This window comes from Globicephala melas, chromosome 10 (assembly GCF_963455315.2).
Source record: "Globicephala melas chromosome 10, mGloMel1.2, whole genome shotgun sequence".
NCBI classification, from domain to species: Eukaryota; Metazoa; Chordata; class Mammalia; order Artiodactyla; family Delphinidae; genus Globicephala; species Globicephala melas.
In genome coordinates, this window is record NC_083323.1 from 5,252,961 (window position 1) to 5,267,292 (window position 14,332).

The following is a 14,332-nucleotide window of genomic DNA, read 5'->3' on the forward strand; positions in this document are numbered from 1 at the left end:
CTGGAAAACAACGAGCCCTCGTGGGCTCGGAGACACAGAGCTGGTATCTCCCCCACGTTTCCCCGCCTCACAAGTGAGGAAGTGAGGCCCCAAAGCTTTAACACTCAGAGGGCAAAACACATGGCAGCAAAAGGGGATTCCACGGCCTGACACCCAGAGGAAGTAGAAAACGAAAGGACCACTGGCTTCCCAGGGCCGATCACGTGACACTTCGGTGCCGTGAGCCCCAGAGACCAGTGATGCCGGAATCTGCTGCTCATTCCATTTCTTCTTTTAACCTTTAATGTTACCAAGAAGCAGCATCTCCAGCCATAAAAAAGAATGAAATAATGCCATTGGCAGCAACGTGGATGGACCTAGAGATGATCTTACGAAGTGACATAAGCCAGACAGAGGAAGACAAATGCCAGGTGGTATGGCTCATACGTGGAATCTAAAATAAAAGGATATAAATGAACTTTATTTACAAAACAGAAGGAGTCTCGAAGACATAGAAAACAAACTATGGTTACCAAAGAGGAAGGCGGCAGCAGGGGGGAATAGAGATAAATTGGGAGTTTGGGATTAACATATACCCACCACTATATATAAAATAGATAATCAACAAGGACCTACTGTATAGTATAGGGAACTATATTTAATATCTTATAATAACCTATAATGGAAAAGAATCCGAAAAAGTGTGTGTGTGTATATATATATATATGTGTGTGTGTGTGTGTGTGTATATATATATATATAGCTGAATCACTTTGCTGAACACCAGAAATTAACACATTGTAAATCAACTATACTTTAAAAAAAAAAAAATAGTAGCATCTCAACGAGGCAAAAGCCACCAAAAGCTTCTAGAATTGATCGTAGTTCGTGTTTATATTCTTTTACCCCAACAGCACTGAGTACAGACTAGCAGATTCACACCACTAGGCCAACATGTGTTTATAAGGTACTCTTAGACTTACTAATATGTTTCTTCAGCCCCTACATAATATAGAAAATAATAAATATACTCAATAGGAAGTAAAGCCATTTTCCATCTGAAGCCTAAAGAGTCAAGTGTACGGCTAATGCAAGGAGAAAATGTGCTTTCTTTGGGTACCTCTTTCCTACGATGGAAAATAAGAAAACAGCCGGGTAAAGGGACCTGCCCTCTGCCAACCACAACAGGGGAGAAATCAATCACATAGAGCATTTAAAATCCACTCACAACAGGCGCCTACCCACTTACATCTTCTAACCATCCCTTAATTATTCTGACGACTGGACAGGGAACGCGAGGGTAAGCAACTTCGGGATGCGTGATAAATATTAATTCCATGGGGTGGAAACAGGAATTCAAAGGTGAGCTCCTCTAACGAGTGTGAAGTTGCCAAGGCGACCTGACTCTCTGGGACCACGCAGGTATAACCAAGATGCTAGGAGGACCACAGAGAGTTAGCTGTTCCTGAAAGGTAAGGAACATAAGGTCATCACTCTGGGTCCAGTGTCACCATTTCCATTCTCTACTGAAGCAAAGTTTCCGAGAGATTTCAGTAGATGGCCAGGAAAACAGCCCAGTGTGGGACACGCTGACGTGCCTACGTGTTTCTCTCTGAAATGCCCCGGGTGCATCTGGACAACAGTGGAACAAACAAGGAGAAGTGCTGGATTTGAAGATTATAATCAGAATAATAATCAAAGGAAACTTGACAAAGCCACACCAAGCCCCCTGAAAGCCACCTCTTCTCAGCCAGAGACAGGAAAACAGAACAGTGGTTTCCAGTGACTTCCTCAGGACTGCATTACAGGAGTCGACAGACTGTACCTCCCTCTCTGACCAAGAGCAGCCCCCATGGACAGAGGCAGCCCTGTTCAAAGAAGATGCCTTAGGGTTTGCAGCAAGAAACACGGCAGGGTCTGCAGAGAACCTCACAGCCCGCTGGATTCAAATAGGACCTACACTGACTTCTCTTCCCATAGAACATTCTAGAACCCATCGTGTACATGGCCCCAGTCCCTCACCTGCTCACCTCCCTCCCCTTCTTTCCAGCCACCCTCTTTCCCTTCTTGTAAGTTAGGAGTCCAACCCACCTTAACCGTGATGGGTAGTCAACTTCCTGAGGGTAGATCATGAAGGGGATCACGTGAGCAAAGAGGGACTGGAAAGGCAAAGGATCCCCAAAAAGTCCCACCTCCCTGGCCAAAGGAGACCAAACTCATTACAAATCCTTTCCCTACATCTTGCAGCAAAGAAGGATACTACCCCATTTTTATTTTCAAAAGTAAGTGGGAGGGTGTGCTGAGATCTGCTTAAAGAGGATGTGGAAATCACCTCCAAGTCTCTATGTGCCCCAGAAAGTTCTCTATGCAAACACCCCAAACAGTCAGAACTCTACGCCTCCCCAGGTGCCTCGGCCCCGAGAGTAACTACGTGGGAGCAGGGTCAGGGGCCTGGAGAACCGGCCCTCATCTAACCTGTTTCTATGCAGTTCCTTCCATCTCAGAGTGGCCTCTGGGTTGCTGCCTCTGCATCTCACCCTGCAGCTGTCGCCTCCTCACGTCTCGGGAATCCTGCTGCTCCCAGCCCAGCACACTGCCTCCAGGAAGCCCACCCTGCCTGCACCTACGCTGGAGCTGCTTCCCCGCCGGTCACCCCGCTCCGGTCCGTTCGACACCAGCCTCTCTGAAGTAGCTGAGATTGGTAACTGGTGCCCACTGCTCCCACGTGCGGGGATGACAGGGCCCAGTGACCGCTCCAGCTTGCCCCGAGGCTGACCACGGCCCACACACCACACCACAGTCCGGCCACTCTGAACGGCCTGCACTTCCCCAGCGGGACTAGCTGGGGTCTCCTCCAGGGCCCCTCCTCTTCTAATTCTTAGCCAGTCCTTACACGCAACCGGGGGACCACTTCCTCTAGCCAGAACCCAGAACCCCCAAATACCGGATGTGTGTCTCCCCTGGGTGTCCATCACCACACCAGCCTGCCCCCTCCTCACAGCACCCACAGGCTCCTAAGGACAGGCCTGGCCCAGGTCACCGCCTGCCACCAGCCCCCAGCCTGCCAGGCAAAGATTCTTTTCCCTGTGTCCTTAGGTCTTCGGAGCTCACGGGCACCTCCTCCCTCTGCCGTCCTGGGACGGGCCGAGTGGGCCTTCACCTTCTCCTTCCTATCTACCACTCGAAACAATTACGTTTTATCTTTTTTTTTAATTTCTATTGGAGTACAGTTGATTTACAAGGTTGCGCTGAAGCAATTATGGAGGGTTTCATTGCACTTCCTTTGAACCTTCACGGAAGTTTTCCATTTCTTCTCACTCTCCATCTCCAGAGAGGGGTGTCTGCCAAGGACATCGCATCTCCCCCCAGGACCCCCACTCACCAGGTGACTCCTGTTTGGACCACACCTGCCTGGAACCGGCTGCCCCAGCCACGTGTGCCCGGCCTAGTGTGCCCGGTCCGGGGGAGCCGTGTGGATTCTCCCCCTCGAGAAACTGAGTTGAGAGCCCCAGGCACCGCGCGGAGAACGGGTTCACGGGGTGGCGGGGGAGGCTCTGGGGGGCATTTCCAGACCCTGGCGGTCGAGGGCCCCGAGGAGCTGCCCCACGCCCTGAGGCTGGTCAACCTCCTCCTGGCTCTGGAGACGCCTCAGGAAAGAAACACCAGGTTTCCCCACCTCGGCACTGTTATCAGACATTGTGTGCGGCTGTCCAGTGTGCTGTGGGATGTTTACCAACATTCCTGGCCCCCAGGCACTAGATGTCACTAGCATCCCCACCCCAGCCAAGATGAGACACTGGCAATGTCCCCTGGGGTCAAAGTCATCCCCACCTGAGAACCACTGGTTTAAACTGCCATGAAGTGGCTACGGGGCAAGGTTGTGTTCCCTCAACTGTAAAATGAGGGGAATACCTGAGTCACTGTGCTGCACGCCTGCACCGAACACAACATTGTACATCAACTATATTTCAATAAAAATTTTTAAAAATACTGATCTATTTTATCCTATACATAATCAATAAATAGATAAATGAATAAATAATAACATGAGGGGAAAAGTCCCACCTTGCAGGCACCTCTGTCCAGGTACTCTCATTACAGAGCAGGGTTGAAGTGGGATGGTATTTGGGGACAAGACGGCATCTACGCAGCTGATCACTCGAGAGGACGGGGAGAACCGCAGGGAACGCACAGGGGTTAACACTGTGGTTTGAACTGAGATTCTCTCCTGGAAGTTATTTAAAGCCCACAAAAGAAACTTAATACCTTCAGCCCTCGGTTCAAGGTCACAGCCCACCGCTGTCTCTTTAGACACCAAAAAATTCATGAGGTTTCAGTCAATACCTTGCTCATTGACCTCCATTTCTGCGTCAAGTGCTCGGAAGACGAGCCGGGTCAAGAGAACCAGAAGACAAACTGCAGAGAGGGAGAAAGTGTTTGCCAAAGACACATCTGGCAAAGGTTTTGTATCCAAAATATGCCAAGAAGTCCTAAAATTCAACTAAAAGAAATCAAACTTGATTAGAAAATGGGCCAAAGATCTGAACAGACACTTCACCAAAGAAGAGGCACAGATGACACATGAGCCTAGAAAAAGACACTCCACGTCGTAAGTCATTAGGGAATGAGAAGCAAAAACTGCTCTAAAAAATATATTTACAAAAAAAAAAAAAAGCTATGGACATGAAGGGGGGAAAGGGTGGGGGGATGAACTGGGAGATTGGGATTGACATATATACACTAATATGTATAAAATAGATAACTAACAAGAACCTGCTGTAAAAAAAATAAATTAAATCAAATTCAAAAAAACTAAAAAGGCTTCCCTGGTGGCGCAGTGGTTGAGAGTCCACCTGTCGATGCTGGGGACTCGGGTTCGTGCCCCGGTCCGGGAAGATCCCACATGCCTCGGAGCGGCTGGGCCCGTGAGCCATGGCCGCTGAGCCTGCGCGTCCCACAACAGTGAGAGGCCCGCGTACCACAAAAACAAAAACAAAAAAGAGCGATCAGGGAACAGGAACGTCCTTAATGCTTGCTTTCCTCGGAAAAGCAGGAGGGACAGAGCCTCCAGGCTCGGCTGTGGCAGGTTTGGCGCTGTGCAGCCCGGTGCCGGTCACTGGTGTCTGGGCAGAGGGCGGAGGCCAAGGGCAGGCAGGGGCCTCTCATACAAATGGGTGGAGTGGACCCCATCCCGCCCCTCCATCCAGGGCCTCCCCGTCCCAGAGCTGGCCGCCCGCCTCTAAGGACTTCACACAGCAGCTGGGGCATCCGTCCCTGGGGCGCCCCCTCGCCCCCCTCCTGGCCCGCTGGACCTGTGGGGCTGTCACCCGTGGCCACCAGGGGGCCCTCGTGGGGAGTTTTCCTCTGCGCCTGCTCTGTGCAGCTCCAGTAAAACCGAACCACTTTAACGAGCGGCTCTTAACAGTCCCCAGGCCTCCTAAGGGCAGCGCTGGGGTTTTTCAAGGTTCCTTGCCACTTTTCCCAACACCCCACACTTCGTCACAGTTCCGTTTTCTAAACCGGGCCGACACATGACACGACTTGGTTCCCTACCGTAGGACATCGGCGTTAGTCCACGGGCACTTCCTGCATGGGTTCCTCCAGGCCTCAGGACACATTTCCTAACATGACCTCCCCTGGACGGTGACAGGACACTCACCCCAACGCGCCCCTCCGTGCCTCTCACAGCCACAAGTTCTGCCGACCCGGGAGGGGGCGAATGCCCCCGGGGCCCCCAGATCTCTAACTTCTCGGCAATGCTGACCTCATCCCAGCATCCTCCCCCGACCCCCACCCACGCTCCTGAGTTCACCGTGGACTTTCTAACAAAAAGGAAACGAAACCCACTGCACAGCTGCCAGCGCCCGGCACACCTCGAAGCCTCCTCATCTGATGGGTCCCTGGCAGGCAAATGAGCGCCTCCCCACAGGGGCCCGAGCTGGGCCAGGAACTGCTCCAGCTGTGAACCACATGAATGGCAGGGAGGGCAGGTTGCCAAGGCAACGGGCCCGCAGGGATACTGGCAATTCTCAATCACTGAGGACCTCATTCTCCAGCCTTCACACCTCGGCCTCCCGCTCCTGACTCCTTCCCCACTTCCCACAAGACCAGACAGAAACCACTGAGCCCTTCCAAGGCCAGTCCCCCCTGAACTCGTGTGTGAGCCCAATTCGTGTTTGTGACCTTCTGTTTGTATGGGGGGACCCCTGAGGGTGCCAGGCACCCCAATCTTGAGAAACGAGGCAGGAGACCCAGCTAACTCACACACCAAAGCAACAACAGCTGGGACTTCCCTGGCGGTCCAGTGGTTAGGGCTCGGGGCTCTCACTAGCGAGGGCGCTGTACTGTGCAAGCATCTCTCTCCTGCTGTTTCTGTGCCTATTTTATTCATCACAGGATGACTCTGACTATTGTGATTCGATTTTCTAGGCGCTGGCTAGCTCATGAAGGCAAGGGCAAGCACGTCGCTTTGGAGCTTGGGGCCGGTCCATGAGTTCAGGAATGTGCTCTTCGTATTTCAAGAGCACATTAAATGTCACCTATAAAAAGCTGTCATCTCTGGGACATTCTGATGGCTTGCTATTCTGTGAGAGATTGCTTTCCTGGTTGCTTCAGGTCTCAACCCAAACACCACCTGCTTTGAGGCCTTCCGTGGGCATCCGTGTGATTGCACGGTTACATCTTCCTCCTAGCACATATTATTACAGCATGATTGGTCTGTTTTATTTATTTATTACAACTGATTCCCTGTTCCATGAAAGCGAGGGCCTTATCTATCTTTTCTTCCTAGGGTCTCACAGCAGGCAATGAATGAATTGGAAAGAGTATGACATCTGTGTTTATAATTGTCGTAAGGTGTAAAGAGGAACTGAAATGACTTTGGTGAGGGTGACGAGGACTGCAAGTGAGACCGCAGGTCAGAGGCAGCTGGAATGATCGAGGGAAGGGTGAAGGCCATTTACCGTCTTTTCAGAGGTATGACTTGAAAGAGATTAACACAAGCCAGTTTGGATCCTAGACGTCAGGTTTCGGAGAGGAGGGGCTCATTTGCTTGGAACAACTTGTTGACTGAAAAAACTGCACAACCTGCAAGTTGAGAATTATGTTTTATTCGGTGGACAAAACTGAGGACTTAAGCCCGGGACACAGCATCTCAGATAGCTCTGAGGGACCGCTCCAAAGAGGCAAAGGAGGAACCAGGATATGTAGAAGGTTTTCGCAACAAAGACCAGGTAATCGGAGCATCAAAAGATTACGGTTAATTAAAGAAAACCAGATATCTCAAGGAATTTAGCACTTTTCTGTGTATGGGAAGATGCAAGGGTCTGGGCTCACTGAAATCATTCCTTTGATATGCACTCAGCTACCTGGGGCCAGCATCCTGTGCTCTCATCCTGAGTCCCCTGGGGTGCATCGATGCGGGGGCGGGGGGGGCTGCAGTGCATGAGGGCTTGGTGGTTCTTGTTTCCACCCTGAATTTCCTCAGGGCTCACCTTCCGGGATGGTTGTAGGGGCTCAAAGGCTGCAACATCCTTTGTTTACCGATATGGCAGGCAACATTTTTTCACTGATAAACTAAAGGTGAAAGGCCCTGCCCTCATGGAACTGAATCATCTAATTTGGTAACAGCATCCCTGGTGGGAAATGCATAGGCACCCCTCCCCCCAAACACACACACACACACACACACACACACACAGATTCCTGGGCGGAAAGTGTGTGGGAGTACGCACATCCCTAGAGGTAAAGCACCACGGGTATCCCTAGGAATACACACCTCAATGGGAGAAATTAATACGGGGACACGTGTGCCTCGCAAGTATGTCCTTGGGGTACACACGTCCCTGGGGGGTACACTCATCCTCCAGGTACAGGAAGACTTTCTAAAGCACAGGTCAGGTTCAGGTGGTTCCAGGCAGCGGTCCCCAAACGTTTTGGCACCAGTGACCGGTTTCGTGGAAGACAATTTTTCCGCGGACGCGGGGAGGGGGAAGGGATGGTTCACACGCTAATGCGAGCGACGGGGAGAGGCTGAGCTAATGCGAGCGACGGGGAGAGGCTGATCAAGTGCCGCCGCCGGGACGACCGAGGGCTCACTCTGCCTTTTGTTCTCCACGTTTGAGCCCTGGGCCAGGCCCAGTTCCTAACAGGCCGGGGACCGGTACCAGTCCGCGGCCCGGGTGTTGGGGACCCATGGTTTAAGGAACTCACTGCACACCCCTGACTCCGGATCCTCTCTTGTCTAATGTCCCGCCTGAGGCCAGCTCCCACCAGCCTGTTCACAGCCACCGCAGTATAGCAGTATAACTCACCCTCTTACCCACAGGGAATCTGGCCCAGGGGAGGAACCTCTGGGCCAGAACAAAGGAAAAATTCAGTAATGCGGCCCTGGAAGAGGCCCAGGAAACAGCCGGATTTAAAGAACACAATCTAGAGGCCGGAAGTCGCATCCCTCACAACTCTAAGAAAACTTTTAAAAGGTAAGACGTGGTAGGAAGGTTTTGAGAATCATTTTCGTGGACACGTGGAGTCAAAAATGGAGGGGGCTCCGTAGTCCTTGCCGGTGGGCCTCGCAGCCTCCGGCCTGCCCGCTCGGCATCCCTTTCCTTTCTCCCCTCCCCGGGGCTGGGGCTGCGTCCCGGGCAGAGCACTGCACCACGAACACCAGCGGGCCCCGGGCCTTGCCCGCTCAGCACTGGTGCCCAATAAATGCTCCTCGAGTGAGTGGCCACAAGGGCTGAACGAGCTGGGCGGGGAAGGGGGCTCAAGAAACGGCGACTCAGGCGGCGGTGGGCACGGGCCTGTCCTCCGCGAACCGGGGACTCGCCCCACATTTGCTCAACATCCTGCCCTCAGCAGGAGCTGACGATGCGCGTTTAGATGGCGCCGGGAGCCCCAAAGGGGCTCGACGAGCCGCCGGGAAGGGAGGTGGCCAGGCTCGCGGCTGGTTCCCGGCCGGCGTTTAAAGGTCTCGGAGGAGGAACGAGCGAGGGTCATGGGCTGTCCCGAAGGTCACGGCTGCGCGCTGCGCGGGCCGGGCGGCTCGCGGGCCGCGTGGTCCCGGCTGCCACTCAGTCGGGTCCCGGCGGGACTCGGGCGGCATGCGCGCGGGCGCGGGCGCGGGCGCCGTCGGCCGCCCGCCTGGGTCCGCGGGGCGGGGCGCGGCGCGTGCGCGGCAGGAGGCCTGCGGCCGGCGCACTCACCCTCCTTGGCCTTCTTCTTCCTCGCCAGCGTGCCGCCCAGCTTGCCCAGGAACGACTCGTCTTTCTTCATCCTGTGGGGCCGCAGGGCGGGCGAGCGCAGCGGCGCGGAGGACATGGGGCGCGCGGGGACCCCGGCAGCCGGGCGCGGGCGCAGCGCGTGTGGGAGCCGCCCTGGTCGCCGCCGCCGCTCGCCCCGGGGAGTGGCCGGGAGGGCGCGGCCCCAGCGCCGGCCCCCGCCCCCCGCCCGCCCCTGGCCCTGCGGAGCCCGCCGCCAGAGGTCTGCGCCGTCTCGGGCTCTGCGGTCACCGCTTCCAGCCCGCGGGCCATCGGCCGTTCCCACGGTGCGCGTCACACTCACTCTCAGAGTGAAGCGGTGGTTCCGCTCCCCATTGCCGCCGCCGGGACAGACCGAGGGCTCACTCTGCCTCCTTTTGTTCTACACGTTTGAGCCCTGGGCTCAGCCGGCTCTGGTGACCGTACCCGGGCCCCACGGGGCAGCGAGGCAGCCAGGGCCACCACCTTTGCGCAGCCGATGTGCATCAGATAGCCGCCCAGATAGGTCATTTCACTTGCTGAACTTTTACCCACAGCCAGGCTTGGGGCTGAGGGAACACTTGTGACCTATCCCCGCCCTCTAGAAGCCTGCAGTATGGTGGGCAATACCCGCACATAGTACCCTGTCCTAGGGGAGCTCAGGACGTTCCCCTAAGAGTGATGTGGAGACACAGGAAAGAGCCCTGCTATGGAATCAGGGGTAGGTGTTCAGGCCGAGGGAAAAGCAGGACCAGAGGGGACAGTGTGGGAGCTCCAGGGAGGAGAGAGACAAGAGGACAAGGCAGGCCCTGTAAGGGCTGGAAGGCGGGGAAGGGGTTTAAGGTGGAGGTGACGTGGTGGATCCGGGCTCTACGAAGTGGACTCTGGGTGACGTGTGCCCGTGGGCAGGGAAGGAGTAAAGCCAGGGGCAGGGAAGGAGTAAAGCCAGAGGCCGGGAGACCAGTTCCGAGGTCCCGGTGACTTAGGAGGGACGTGAACGGTTTCTGGAGACGCTCATAGGTGGAACGGGCCCCAGGCTTGGCGTGGGAAGAGTTAAGGCTGTTTCCCGCTGGGCCCAGCAGGCCGGGTGGGGTCCTTCACCAGCAGATAAGGACTATCAGAGGAGGTCAGCTGGGGAGGAGCCAGGGAGTCTACGTCCACATGTGTGGTTAACAGGGTTTTCCACCTCCCTTGGGCTGGCTCATTGCCCCACAGCACTCTGTAACTCCTCCAGTTCCCATCAGCAAAGGTTTCTGTTGGCCGAGCGGTGCCAGGGCTGTCCTCCTGCAGGGATGCACTGACCACAGGGGCAGAGCCTTGCCCTCCAGGAGCTGGTGATCCAGGGGAACGTGCACGCCCTGAAGTTAGGAACCCAGCAAGATGGGAGGGGAACAGGAGAAGGAGAAGGTGCGGGAGATGAAGGGACACAGATGCCCTTATTCTCTTGAGGGAGAAGATTCAGGACAGAAGGGGAGAATGCCAGGGAGGACGCAGGCACCTGGGAGATGGGAGGGAAGCCAGGGATGCAGGCTGCCCCGTGTGACTGGGTGAGCGGGTGAGGCCATGAGATCAGTGAGCCCGCACGAGGAACCCTGAGCCACTGAAGGGGTCTTAGCAGAGGGTTGATGCAGAGGATGGTTGAAGCAAAACCCCCAGCCAGAGACCAATTCGGAAGCTACTGAAACGGGCGAGGCCAGAGTTGCCCGTGGCAGAGGGAAGGAAGAGATAAGAATGAACTTTCAGGGACTTCCCTGGTAACCCAGGGATTAAGACTCTGTGCTTCCACTGCAGGAAGTGCGGGTTCAGTCCCTGGTGGGGGAACTAAGATTCCTCATGCATGCTGCTCAGTGCAGCTAAAAGAAAAAAGAAACCCAAAACAAAAACAATGAACTTTCAGGGCTTGCGGACCACAACATGTGGGGAATAATCGGAGGCTGGGTTTAGGGACAGTGAAGGGTCAGAGGGCTCTGAGGCTTCTCACCAGCATGGCCTGATTTGGGATGTCACTAACCACTCTGGGAAAAACACAGAAAGATGGTGAATGTGGTTATTGAGATCCTGATGGGGTCACGACGCAGGGCTACACTGCTCTGAATGCCGAGGGAATGTCATCTAGGGCAGGAGGTCTCTGGCCCTTTGGAGAATCTGATGCATGGTACAGACTGTCTTCCCCGGAGAAACACACGCGACAGATGCTGCACAGTGTTTCCGAGGGCCTGCAGCCATCCCGCCCTCACAGCCACAGACCCCAGCGGGAGAGCCTGCAATCAGGGGACAGGAGCGGAAAAGAAACCTTGGGAAAGAAAATGGGAAAGAGCTGAGCTCCTGGGCGCAGTCCTGGGCATGTGGCGAGTGCCCAGCCAATAACTAATTGTTTAGATATTTCATCAGTGGGTCTGCTTTCCCAGTGGATACACAGAATTTACTATTTCCATTCGGTCACTGCTAATTTGAACACCGCAAAGACAGGGATCTTACTTCAAAAGATGCCGTTACACCACGAGAGAATCTCCCTAGAAGATACTTAAGTCCTGACGATGGCCCAGTTTGTAAGAGAAGCTGACCCGGCTCTTACATGACAGTAGGGTTCTGGAATCTTGTAGACATCACGCGTATAGAAACATAATCATATTTTCAATGCAAGCGTGGTACGTATTGCTGAGAGGTCCGTGCAAAGCAGTGATCTCTCGATAAAGTTCATAGTCCTTCCCTTGCCCGAGGTGAAGGATGGCCCTTGCAGCCTCAGACAAAAACGCTGCACTCATGGCCTCTGTGTCCCGTGCACCTGTTGGACTGGAGAATACTTTGATTTCTTATCAAATGCAGCTTGGAAGCTTTTTAAAAATTATTGTGTTGGTTGTGATGTTTTGTTTTGACTCGTGTGCACCGCAGATGACAATCAAGAAGTGCTTTGGATGAATTTGGGGGTTTTTTTCAGGGTTAGAGGCTGGAGGGACCATGATCTCCACCCCAGAGACTTTCCCTCGCTCCTGGCCTGGCTCCTGGGGACTTTACACAGCATTCTCTCTGGAGCAACTTTCCAAATTGCTTTCAGAGCAGCAAACGTCTATATTCACTTGAAGGTCAGAAAATGCCGGCTGTTAATAAGAAAGAATTTAATGAGAAGCAGAAATATGATCTTAGCTCCTGTCCCCACCTACTCGGGCTTCCACTTCTTAGCATGCCGCCTACGTATAGCCCGCGCCATGGCTCCGCATGCATTTTACATTTGGAGAATAATTATGAAAATCAGATTACATGCAGCTGCCCTCGTTACAGAAAGCCATTTGATTTGCTTTTGAACTGTGGCTTCCAAAGGGTCCAGTTTTTTATCACCTTAATTAAGAATAAGGAACAAGCGTTCTACGAGCACGTGCTGATTCCAGGCCCTGGGCGGGGCGCCGCACCGGGTGGTCTCAGGCAGCCTCAGTTCCAGGTTCTCTTGCCATTCTTTCCATCTTCCCCGCAGATGGACAGACACTGGGCACCACAGGAAGATGTAATTTGTCCTAACACTTCAGCTGAGGCAAACCAAGCAACCTTAAAGGTAATGAGACAGGAGAATGCATAAGCCTGTGGGTATATGCATACAATGGAATTCTAGCGAGCAATCAAAAAAGAGCAATGGTGCGACGTATCTCAAAAACGGACGTATCTCAAAAACACGTTCAGCAAAAGAAGCCAAGTGCAGGACTTCCCTGGTGGCACAGTGGTTAAGAATCTGCCTGCCAACGCAGGGGACACGGGTTCGAGCTCTGGTCCGGGAAGATCCCACATGCCGCAGAGCAACTAAGCCCATGCGCCACAACTGCTGAGCCTGCGTGCCACAACTACTGAAGCCTGCGCGCCTAGAGCCCGTGCTCCGCAACAAGAGAAGCCACCACAACGAGGAGACTGCCTACCACAACAAAGAGTAGCCCCCGCTCGCCGCAACTAGAGAAAGCCCGTGTGCGGCAACGAAGACCCAACGCCGTCAAAAATAAATTAATAATAATAAAGAAAAAGAAGCCCAAGTGCAAGGGTGCATCCTGGGGGAATCCACTTATTTGAAGTTCAACAGCAGGTGGCCTCTTTTCTACGTTGAGAGTGGTCACCTTCAGGGGGAGAGGGTCTTGCCTGGATATGGGCACCAGGAAACACTGGGTGATGCACATGGGCCGCAGGCTGGGGGGGTCACACGGTTTATACCTAAGTAAAAAGCCAACACCTGGTACACTGGAGAGCTGTGCCTTTCACCGTGTATCAATTATACCTCCATAAAGACTTGGGGAAAAGAAAATAAATGATACCCCTGAGCAGGATCATTTGAGCTCTCTACCTTACCTGCATTTGGGTTTCATTCCTTATCGAAGTGTCTCCTGTGATAATACAGCAGCTCAGGAAGCATTTAAAGGGAGCTTTATATAAAAGCTGCATGCCTTCCCTCATTTTGCTTCCGTGTAACTAAAAAGAAGAGACATCTTTTCAAAAAACGAAAAACAGCCTTTAGCTCTTTGGGAGAGAAAAGGGAGCTCATACGAGGAAGGATCGAGACTGTGAACTGTTTCCTCGTGTTGTTCATTTTCAAACCTCCTAGCAATTTCAGGAGAGTCAGAAGTGTGTAGGGAAGTGATGGAAATACTTAATTGATTCAGTGATGGAGAAAATGCCTTATTTCCCCCAGGTTACGCTTCTGATGCAATCTTCCTGCCCTTTGGGGCAGCATTTTCAAGCGTGCTGTCATCATAGTATCCAAAGCAGTCTTTTGAATGGCGTGATTCAATCACTTTGCTAATTTGGTGACCTGGCAAGAGAGGAACCTGTGATTTTCACTTTAAATGCTAAGAGCATAAAAGATGACCATACTTGCCTGGAATCTTAAAACTGTGGCGGTAACACTTTTTCCTGAACCACATGTGAGCGAAACGCAAATCCCTGACTGCCTTTCACTCAAGTGATTTCGGAAACGTCAGCAAACTTTGCGACAAGGGAAGTTGGATTTTCATTATTGGCAAATTCTCTAGAGTTTTCTTTTTGCATAGTAGGCAAATTAAACTATGCATACACTTTGTTCTCGTAAATATTTTAGAGATGAGGAATGAATGAAAGATTGGCACCAACTGATTCATTCCTAGTCT

At 53.1% G+C, this 14,332-nt stretch overlaps 1 protein-coding gene across 1 annotated transcript in view; it reads right to left on the minus strand.

Annotated features, from left to right (window-relative positions):
• PARVB (parvin beta) overlaps positions 1–9,347 on the minus strand; it is a 115,482-nt gene extending 106,135 nt beyond the window's left edge. Inside the window, exon 1 of the mRNA XM_030855693.3 lies at positions 9,183–9,347. Within this exon, the coding sequence (XP_030711553.2) occupies positions 9,183–9,297 (115 nt within the window). The 5' untranslated portion in view covers positions 9,298–9,347. The remainder of the gene's footprint in view (positions 1–9,182) is intronic.
• Between the last annotated feature and the right edge of the window lie 4,985 nt (positions 9,348–14,332).